General features: G+C 44.6%; 1 protein-coding gene across 2 annotated transcripts in view; it reads left to right on the top strand.

Annotated features, from left to right (window-relative positions):
• Positions 1-12124, top strand: part of LOC139366593 (protein FAM193B-like) — a 34340-nt gene that overhangs the window by 8282 nt on the left and 13934 nt on the right. For both annotated transcript variants that reach the window (XM_071104269.1, XM_071104270.1), the window contains exons 5-6: positions 2672-3239; positions 6138-6327. In XM_071104269.1, coding sequence (XP_070960370.1) covers positions 2672-3239; positions 6138-6327 — 758 coding nt within the window. The remainder of the gene's footprint in view (positions 1-2671; positions 3240-6137; positions 6328-12124) is intronic.

Below are 12124 nucleotides of genomic sequence, written 5' to 3'. Positions count from 1 at the left end.
TCTAGAGAGAAGCAGATATATGGCCCATCGATTTTTAATCTAGAAAGAAGCAGAGATATGGCCCATAGATTACACCTCTAGAGAGAAGCAGAGATATGGCCCATAGAGTATTAATCTAGAGAGAAGCAGATATATGGCCCATAGATTACACCTCTAGAGAGAAGCAGAGATATGGCCCATAGATTATTAATCTAGAGAGAAGCAGAGATAAGGCCCATTGATTACACCTCTAGAGAGAAGCAGAGATATTGCCCATGGATTACACCTCTAGAGAGAAGCATAGATATGGCCCATAGATTATTAATCTAGAGAGAAGCAGTGATATGGGCCATAGATTACACCTCTAGAGAGAAGCAGAGGTATAGCCCATGGATTACACTTCTAGAGAGAAGCAGAGATATGGCCCATGGATTACACTTCTAGAGAGAAGCAGAGATATGGCCCATGGATTACAGCTCTAGAGAGAAGCAGAGATATGGCCCATAGATTACAGCTCTAGAGAGAAGCAGAGATATGGCCCATAGATTATTAATCTAGAGAGAAGCAGTGATATGGGCCATAGATTACACCTCTAGAGAGAAGCAGAGAGATGGTCCATAGATTACAGCTCTAGAGAGAAGCAGAGATATGGCCCATATATTATTAACCTAGAGAGAAGCAGTGATATGGGCCATAGATTACACCTCTAGAGAGAAGCAGAGATATGGCCCATGGATTACACCTCTAGAGAGAAGCATAGATATGGCCCATAGATTATTAATCTAGAGAGAAGCAGAGATATGGCCCATAGATTACACCTCTAGAGAGAAGCAGAGATATGGCCCATAGAGTATTAATCTAGAGAGAAGCAGATATATGGCCCATAGATTACACCTCTAGGGAGAAGCAGAGATATGGCCCATAGATTACACCTCTAGAGAGAAGCAGAGATATGGCCCATAGATTATTAATCTAGAGAGAAGCAGTGATATGGGCCATAGATTACACCTCTAGAGAGAAGCAGAGATATAGCCCATGGATTACACTTCTAGAGAGAAGCAGAGATATGGCCCATGGATTACACCTCTAGAGAGAAGCAGATATATGGCCCATCGATTTTTAATCTAGAGAGAAGCAGAGATATGGCCCATAGATTACACCTCTAGAGAGAAGCAGAGATATGGCCCATAGAGTATTAATCTAGAGAGAAGCAGAGATATGGCCCATAGATTACACCTCTAGAGAGAAGCAGAGATATGGCCCATAGATTATTAATCTAGAGAGAAGCAGAGATATGGCCCATAGATTATTAATATAGAGAGAAGCAGAGATAAGGCCCATGGATTACACCTCTAGAGAGAAGCAGAGATATGGCCCATAGAGTATTAATATAGAGAGAAGCAGAGAGATGGTCCATAGATTACACCTCTAGAGAGAAGCAGAGATATGGCCCATAGATTACAGCTCTAGAGAGAAGCAGAGATATGGCCCATAGATTATTAATCTAGAGAGAAGCAGTGATATGGGCCATAGATTACACCTCTAGAGAGAAGCAGAGAGATGGTCCATAGATTACAGCTCTAGAGAGAAGCAGAGATATGGCCCATATATTATTAACCTAGAGAGAAGCAGTGATATGGGCCATAGATTACACCTCTAGAGAGAAGCAGAGATATGGCCCATGGATTACACCTCTAGAGAGAAGCATAGATATGGCCCATAGAGTATTAATCTAGAGAGAAGCAGATATATGGCCCATAGATTACACCTCTAGGGAGAAGCAGAGATATGGCCCATAGATTACACCTCTAGAGAGAAGCAGAGATATGGCCCATAGATTATTAATCTAGAGAGAAGCAGTGATATGGGCCATAGATTACACCTCTAGAGAGAAGCAGAGATATAGCCCATGGATTACACTTCTAGAGAGAAGCAGAGATATGGCCCATGGATTACACCTCTAGAGAGAAGCAGATATATGGCCCATCGATTTTTAATCTAGAGAGAAGCAGAGATATGGCCCATAGATTACACCTCTAGAGAGAAGCAGAGATATGGCCCATAGAGTATTAATCTAGAGAGAAGCAGAGATATGGCCCATAGATTACACCTCTAGAGAGAAGCAGAGATATGGCCCATAGATTATTAATCTAGAGAGAAGCAGAGATATGGCCCATAGATTATTAATATAGAGAGAAGCAGAGATAAGGCCCATGGATTACACCTCTAGAGAGAAGCAGAGATATGGCCCATAGAGTATTAATATAGAGAGAAGCAGAGAGATGGTCCATAGATTACACCTCTAGAGAGAAGCAGAGATATGGCCCATAGAGTATTAATCTAGAGAGAAGCAGAGATAAGGCCCATGGATTACACCTCTAGAGAGAAGCAGAGATATGGCCCATAGATTATTAATCTAGAGAGAAGCAGAGATATGGCCCATAGATTATTAATCTAGAGAGAAGCAGAGATATGGCCCATAGATTATTAATCTAGAGAGAAGCAGAGATATGGCCCATGGATTACACCTCTAGAGAGAAGCAGAGATATGGCCCATAGATTATTAATCTAGAGAGAAGCAGAGATAAGGCCCATAGATTATTAATCTAGAGAGAAGCAGACATCTGTATCCACCGGGAATCACAAATATGTTTGTCCAATATTTCACTCAACACTTTTGTCTCTCCTCCAGGCGAAGCATTCCACCCCAGCGACCACCACCAACACTCAGACCTGTCTGTCCCCCCCAACAGTCCCACTGGCCTCTCCTCCTCCTCTCAGCATTCCTCTCTCCTGCCCCTCAAGCAGAGCTCCGGAGGGCAGCAGCACGGCCATGACACATCCTCCTCCTCTCCCGGTCTAGCTGCTCACGCCCCCTTCTCCCCGCTGGTACCAAACCTCCACGTCCCCGCGGCAGGGGCCAAGCTGGGGGCCCTGGGTGGCCCTGACTGCCCAACAGGGGCCAAGCTGGGGACCCTGAGTGGCCCTGACTGCTCAGCAGCGGTCCTCCATAAGCCCTTGGCATGTAAGAACTCACACATTCCTCCTGTGAACGGCCAGCACAGCAAACTGGGCCCCTCCCTGATGGGCTGTAACCACCCCTGTAATGGCCACAGTGGGGGGGCGCTGCCCTCTTCCAACGTGGGACACCTGACCGCTGGGCAACACCTGACCGCTGGGCAACACCTGACCGCTGGGCAACACCTGACCGCTGGGCAACACCTGACCGCTGGGCAACACCTGACCGCTGGCGCCTGCAGGTTGGTAGTTTGATAGATTGTTCTTCTCCCTCCAGATTCCTGTGAAACTATGTAGGTTCATAAAATGTAGTGATAGTATCTATCTAGTGATAAGACAGCTCTTAGTGGTGTTCTGTTGATAGGTTGATGTTTCTACGGTAATGGTGTTCCGTTAATAGGTTAGTGTTTCTACGGTAATGGTGTTCCGTTGATAGGTTGATGTTTCTACGGTAATGGTGTTCAGTTGATAGGTTGATGTTTCTATACGGTAATGGTGTTCCGTTGATAGGTTGATGTTTCTATACGGTAATGGTGTTCCATTGATGTTTCTACGGTAATGGTGTTCTGTTGATAGGTTGATGTTTCTACGGTAATGGTGTTCCGTTGATAGGTTGGTGTTTCTACGGTAATGGTGTTCCGTTGATAGGTTGATGTTTCTACGGTAATGGTGTTCCGTTGATGTTTCTACGGTAATGGTGTTCTGTTGATAGGTTGATGTTTCTACGGTAATGGTGTTCTGTTGATAGGTTGATGTTTCTACGGTAATGGTGTTCCGTTGATAGGTTGATGCTTCTACGGTAATGGTGTTCTGTTGATAGGTTGATGTTTCTACGGTAATGGTGTTCTGTTGATAGGTTGATGTTTCTACGGTAATGGTGTTCCGTTGATAGGTTGGTGTTTCTACGGTAATGGTGTTCCGTTGATAGGTTGATGTTTCTACGGTAATGGTGTTCCGTTGATGTTTCTACGGTAATGGTGTTCTGTTGATAGGTTGATGTTTCTACGGTAATGGTGTTCTGTTGATAGGTTGATGTTTCTACGGTAATGGTGTTCCGTTGATAGGTGGTTTTCATGGAATGTACAGTAATAGACACCTTGTCTAGTATAATAATGGAAGTTGATATACACTAAATAAAAACGCAACATGCAACAATTTCAAAGATTTTACCAGGCCCAGCCAATCAGAATGAGTTTTTCCCCACAAAAGGGATTTATTACAGACCGAAATACTCCTCAGATGATCCCGCAGGGGAAGAAGCTGGATGTGGTGGTCCTGGGCTGGCGTGGTTACACATGGTCTGCGGTTGTGAGGCCGGTTGTACACACTGCCAAATTCTCAAAAACAACGTTTTATGGTAGAGAAATTAACATAAAATCTCTGGCAACAGCTCTGGTGGACATTCCTGCAGTCAGCATGCCAATTGCACGCTCCTTCAAAACATGAGACATCTGTGGCGTTGTGAGAACAATCTGGACATTTCAGTGTGGCCTTTTATTATCCCCAGCACAAGGTGCACCTGTGTAATGATCGTGCTGTTTTACACCCTAGAGTCGCTGATTGTCCCCCGGTACCATTTGGGAATAAAATGAATGGAAGTATACTGTATATGGAGACTGTTTTAATGACAAATAAAGAGGGAAATATCGCTGCTGCTCTAGAATCTAGTGATGAGACATGGTCGTGGTTCTACCTGTCATCACTGTCTGCTGCTCTAGAATCTAGTGATAAGACATGGTCGTGGTTCTACCGGTCATCACTGCTCTAGAATCTAGTGATGAGACATGGTCGTGGTTCTACCTGTCATCACTGCTCTAGAATCTAGTGATGAGACATGGTCGTAGTTCTACCGGTCATCACTGCTTTAGAATCTAGTGATGAGACATGGTCGTGGTTCTACCGGTCATCACTGCTCTAGAATCTAGTGATGAGACATGGTCGTGGTTCTACCGGTCATCACTGCTCTAGAATCTAGTGATGAGACATGGTCGTGGTTCTACCGGTCATCACTGCTCTAGAATCTAGTGATGAGACATGGTCGTAGTTCTACCGGTCATCACTGCTCTAGAATCTAGTGATGAGACATGGTCGTGGTTCTACCGGTCATCACTGCTCTAGAATCTAGTGATGAGACATGGTCGTGGTTCTACCTGTCATCACTGTCTGCTGCTCTAGAATCTAGTGATGAGACATGGTCGTGGTTCTACCGGTAATCACTGCTCTAGAATCTAGTGATGAGACATGGTTGTGGTTCTACCGGTCATCACTGTCTGCTGCTCTAGAATCTAGTGATGAGACATGGTCGTGGTTCTACCTGTCATCACTGTCTGCTGCTCTAGAATCTAGTGATGAGACATGGTCGTGGTTCTACCTGTCATCACTGTCTGCTGCTCTAGAATCTAGTGATGAGACATGGTCGTTGTTCTACCGGTCATCACTGTCTGCTGATCTAGAATCTAGTGATGACACATGGTTGTTGTTCTACCTGTCATCACTGCTCTAGAATGTAGTGATGAGACATGGTCATGGTTCTACCTGTCATCACTGTCTGCTGCTCTAGAATCTAGTGATGAGACATGGTCGTGGTTCTACCTGTCATCACTGCTCTAGAATCTAGTGATGAGACATGGTCGTGGTTCTACCTGTCATCACTGCTCTAGAATCTAGTGATGAGACATGGTCGTGGTTCTACCGGTCATCACTGCTCTAGAATCTAGTGATGAGACATGGTCGTGGTTCTACCGGTCATCACTGCTCTAGAATCTAGTGATGAGACATGGTCGTGGTTCTACCTGTCATCACTGTCCGCTGCTCTAGAATCTAGTGATGAGACATGGTCGTGGTTCTACCGGTCATCACTGCTCTAGAATCTAGTGATGAGACATGGTCGTGGTTCTACCGGTCATCACTGTCTGCTGCTCTAGAATCTGGTGATGAGACATGGTCGTGGTTCTACCTGTCATCACTGCTCTAGAATGTAGTGATGAGACATGGTCGTGGTTCTACCTGTCATCACTGCTCTAGAATCTAGTGATGAGACATGGTCGTGGTTCTACCGGTCATCACTGCTCAATTAAAAATGTCACCTCACTAAGCATGGTCTGTCTCTCTGTTCTCTGTATCCTGTGTCCATGCTCCAGGGACCAGGCGTGTAAAGGACATAAGCTGTCTAACGGTGCGGGGGGGTTGTGTCACCCCCCTTCGGAGCTGGAGGAGGGAGAGGACGAGGACTCTAGTTCTGAGAGGAGCTCCTGTGCTTCCTCCTCAAACAACCAGAAGGATGGGAAGTACTGTGACTGCTGCTACTGTGAGTTCTTCGGACACAACGCGGTATGTATAGTAGTGATGGGAAAAATGCATAGAGCTACACATCAGCCATATTATACAGCTACACATCAGCCATATTATACAGCTACACATCAGCCATATTATACAGCTACACATCAGCCATATTATACAGCTACACATCAGCCATATTATACAGCTACACATCAGCCATATTATACAGCTACACATCAGCCATATTATACAGCTACACATCAGCCATATTATACAGCTACACATCAGCCATATTATACAGCTACACATCAGCCATATTATACAGCTACACATCAGCCATATTATACAGCTACACATCAGCCATATTATACAGCTACACATCAGCCATATTATACAGCTACACATCAGCCATATTATACAGCTACACATCAGCCATATTATACAGCTACACATCAGCCATATTATACAGCTACACATCAGCCATATTATACAGCTACACATCAGCCATATTATACAGCTACACAACAGCCATATTATACAGCTACACATCAGCCATATTATACAGCTACACATCAGCCATATTATACAGCTACACATCAGCCTTATTATACAGCTACACATCAGCCTTATTATACAGCTACACATCAGCCATATTATACAGCTACACATCAGCCATATTATACAGCTACACATCAGCCATATTATACAGCTACACATCAGCCATATTATACAGCTACACATGGCTCCATATTATACAGCTACACATCAGCCTTATTATACAGCTACACATCAGCCTTATTATACAGCTACACATCAGCCATATTATACAGCTACACATCAGCCATATTATACAGCTACACATCAGCCATATTATACAGCTACACATCAGCCATATTATACAGCTACACATCAGCCATATTATACAGCTACACATCAGCCATATTATACAGCTACACATCAGCCATATTATACAGCTACACATCAGCCATATTATACAGCTACACATCAGCCATATTATACAGCTACACATCAGCCATATTATACAGCTACACATCAGCCATATTATACAGCTACACATCAGCCATATTATACAGCTACACATCAGCCATATTATACAGCTACACATGGCTCCATATTATACAGCTACACATCAGCCATATTATACAGCTACACATCAGCCATATTATACAGCTACACATCAGCCATATTATACAGCTACACATCAGCCATATTATACAGCTACACATCAGCCATATTATACAGCTACACATCAGCCATATTATACAGCTACACAACAGCCATATTATACAGCTACACATCAACCATATTATACAGCTACACAACAGCCATATTATACAGCTACACATCAGCCTTATTCTACAGCTACACATCAGCCATATTATACAGCTACACATCAGCCATATTATACAGCTACACATGGCTCCATATTATACAGCTACACATCAGCCATATTATACAGCTACACATCAACCATATTATACAGCTACACAACAGCCATATTATACAGCTACACATCAGCCTTATTCTACAGCTACACATCAGCCATATTATACAGCTACACATCAGCCATATTATACAGCTACACATCAGCCATATTATACAGCTACACATCAGCCATATTATACAGCTACACATCAGCCATATTATACAGCTACACAACAGCCATATTATACAGCTACACATCAGCCTTATTCTACAGCTACACATCAGCCATATTAAACAGCTACACATGGCTCCATATTAAACAGCTACACATCAGCCATATTATACAGCTACACATCAGCCATATTATACAGCTACACATCAGCCATATTATACAGCTACACATCAGCCATATTATACAGCTACACATCAGCCATATTATACAGCTACACATCAGCCATATTATACAGCTACACATCAACCATATTATACAGCTACACAACAGCCATATTATACAGCTACACATCAGCCTTATTCTACAGCTACACATCAGCCATATTATACAGCTACACATCAGCCATATTATACAGCTACACATGGCTCCATATTATACAGCTACACATCAGCCATATTATACAGCTACACATCAACCATATTATACAGCTACACAACAGCCATATTATACAGCTACACATCAGCCTTATTCTACAGCTACACATCAGCCATATTATACAGCTACACATCAGCCATATTATACAGCTACACATCAGCCATATTATACAGCTACACATCAGCCATATTATACAGCTACACATCAGCCATATTATACAGCTACACAACAGCCATATTATACAGCTACACATCAGCCTTATTCTACAGCTACACATCAGCCATATTAAACAGCTACACATGGCTCCATATTAAACAGCTACACATCAGCCATATTTTACAGCTACACATGGCTCCATATTAAACAGCTACACATCAGCCATATTTTACAGCTACACATCAGCCATATTATACAGCTACACATCAGCCATATTATACAGCTACACATCAGCCATATTATACATGTCCAATCAATTGAATTTACCACAGGTGGACTCCAATCAAGTTGTTGAAACATCTCAAGGATGATCAATGGAAACAGGGTGCACCCGAGCTCAATTTAGAGCCTCATAGCAAAGAGTCTGAATACTTACGTAAATAAACAATCTGTTTTTTCTATAATTCTAAAACCTGTTTTCACTTCATCCTTATGGGATATTGTGTGTAGATTGGGGGGGGGGGGGGGGGTCTATTTATTTATTTTATTTCACCTTTATTTAACCAGGTAGGCCAGATCTCCTTTATTTAACCAGGTGGACCAGATCACCTTTATTTAACCAGGTAGGCCAGATCACCTTTATTTAACCAGGTAGACCAGATCACCTTTATTTATTAACCAGGTAGACCAGATCACCTCTATTTAACCAGGTAGACCAGATCACCTTTATTTAACCAGGTAGACCAGATCACCTTTATTTAACCAGGTAGGCCAGTTGAGAACAAGTTCTCATTTACTGAGACCAGGCCAAGATGAAGCAAAGCAATGCGACAGAAACAACACAGAGTTATACATGAACAAGCGTACAGTCAATAACACAATAGAAAAAACGAAGTCTATATACAGTGTGTGCAAATGGCGTGAGCAGGTAAGGCAATAAATAGGCCATAGTAGCGAAGTAATTACAGTTTAGCAGAATAACACTGGAGTGACAGATGAGCAGATGATGATGTTCAATTAGAAACACTGGTGTGCAAAAGAGCAGAAAAGTAAATAAAAACAATATTGAGATGAGGTAGGTAGATTGGGTGGGCTATTTACAGATGGGCTATGTACAGCTATCATTCTTAAATGGATGAAGACTCTTCATAGAGATGGCCGCCCGGCCAAACAGAACAGTTAGGGGAGAAGGCCCTTGGTCAGCGAGGTGACCAGGAACACTATAGTCACTCTGACAGAGTTCCTCTGTGGAGATGGGAGAACCTTCCAGAAGGACAACCATCTCTGCAGCACTCCCCCAATCAGGCCTTTATGGTAGAGTGGCCAGACGGAAGCCACTTCTCAGTAAAAGGCACATGACAGCCTGCTTGGAGTTTGCCATAAGACACCTAAAGGACTGTGTCCTTGAGTGGCCCGGACTTGAACCCGATCGAACATCTCTGGGGAGACCTGAAAATAGCTGTGCAGCGACACACCCCATCCAACCTGACAGAGCTCTCTTTGACAAACGAACACAGGGATCACTAACAAACTACTAGGTCATCGCTCTTACCTAAGCTGAGGGTTCCATGGTGACGGCCATTTTGGATCCAGTGCTGGACACCAGATCTATGAGCCTGCCCATTCCCCATCTAACCCTGAGGGAGAAAAACATGTTTCAGTACTTTATCAGTCTTATTTATTTGGCTCTACAATAAAGTAAATTGTCACAGAAATCAAAAATGTTTTTGCGCACAAACAGACGAAGGGGATTCACTTCCTCTTCGTATCTTTCTCTCTCCCTCCCTCAATGAATTAACAGGAACTTGTTAGCTAGCTCATTTTGTTTTGTGGGATACAGGGATGAAGAATACCACAGCTGGTGAAATAGGCAGTGAAACATTTAGGCTAACGTTAGCTAGAGCAGCTTGTCTTCAATAGTACTGTCATTCCAGCAACGGGGGCTATAGCCTACCTTGAACAATATCAAATCAAATGTATTTATAAATCGCTTCTTACATCAGCTGATATCTCAAAGTGCTGTATAGAAACCCAGCCTAAAACCCCAAACAGCAAGCAATGCAGGTGTAGCAGCACGGTGGCTAGGAAAAACTTCCTAGAAAGGCCAGAACCTAGGAAGAAACCTAGAGAGGAACCAGGCTCTGAGGGGTGGCCAGTCCTCTTCTGGCTGTGCCGGGTGGAGATTATAAACCTAGAGAGGAACCAGGCTATGTGGGGTGGCCAGTCCTCTTCTGACTGTGCCGGGTGGAGATTATAACAGAAAATGACCAAGATGTTCAAATGTTCATAGATGACCAGCAGGAGATTATAACAGAACATGGCCAAGATATTCAAATGTTCATAAATGACCAGCATGGTCCAATAATAATAAACTGGAGCAGCAGCACGGCCAGGTGGACTGGGGACAGCAATGAGTCATCAGACCAGGTAGACCTGAGGCATGGTCCTAGGGCCAGGTGGACTGGGGACAGCAATGAGTCATCAGACCAGGTAGACCTGAGGCATGGTCCTAGGGCCAGGTGGACTGGGGACAGCAAGGAGTCATCAGACCGGGTAGTCCTGAGGCATGGTCCTAGGGCCAGGTGGACTGGGGACAGCAAGGAGTCATCGGACCAGGTAGACCCGAGGCATGGTCCTAGGGCCAGGTGGACTGGGGACAGCAAGGAGTCAGCAGACCAGGTAGACCTGAGGCATGGTCCTAGGGCCAGGTGGACTGGGGACAGCAAGGAGTCATCAGACCAGGTAGAACTGAGGAATGGTCCTAGGGCTCAGGTGGACTGGGGACAGCAATGAGTCATCAGACCAGGTAGACCTGAGGCATGGTCCTAGGGCCAGGTGGACTGGGGACAGCAAGGAGTCATCAGACCAGGTAGACCTGAGGCATGGTCCTAGGGCCAGGTGGACTGGGGACAGCAAGGAGTCATCAGACCAGGTAGACCTGAGGCATGGTCCTAGGGCCAGGTGGACTGGGGACAGCAAGAAGTCATCAGACTAGGTAGACCTGAGGCATGGTCCTAGGGCCAGGTGGACTGGGGACAGCAAGGAGTCATCAGACCAGGTAGACCTGAGGCATGGTTCTAGGGCCAGGTGGACTGGGGACAGCAAGGAGTCATCAGACCAGGTAGAACTGAGGAATGGTCCTAGGGCTCAGGTGGACTGGGGACAGCAAGGAGTCATCAGACCAGGTAGACCTGAGGCATGGTCCTAGGGCCAGGTGGACTGGGGACAGCAAGGAGTCATCAGACCAGGTAGACCTGAGGCATGGTTCTAGGGCCAGGTGGACTGGGGACAGCAAGGAGTCATCAGATCAGGTAGACCTGAGGCATGGTCCCAGGGCTCAGGTCCTCTGAGAGAGAAAGAAAGAAAGAGAGAATTAGAGAGAACATACTTAAATTCACACAGGACAAGACAGGAGAAATACTCCAGATATAACAGACTGGCCCTAGCCCCCCCCCCCCCCCCCCCCCTCCACACACACTCTCACAAACTACTGCAGCATAAATACTGGAGGCTGAGACAGGAGGGGTCAGGAGACAACAAAACAAGATACAGGCAGGTAGTGAAGGCCTGATTTTAGTTTTATTAATGTATTGTGTTACGGGCTTACCAAGGAAAAACTTCCAAAAGGACTAATTCGAG

This window comes from Oncorhynchus clarkii, chromosome 14 (assembly GCF_045791955.1).
Source record: "Oncorhynchus clarkii lewisi isolate Uvic-CL-2024 chromosome 14, UVic_Ocla_1.0, whole genome shotgun sequence".
NCBI lineage: Eukaryota > Metazoa > Chordata > Actinopteri > Salmoniformes > Salmonidae > Oncorhynchus > Oncorhynchus clarkii.
Note: the sequence above shows the minus strand (reverse complement) of the source record. Positions and strands in the feature narration are given on the sequence as shown.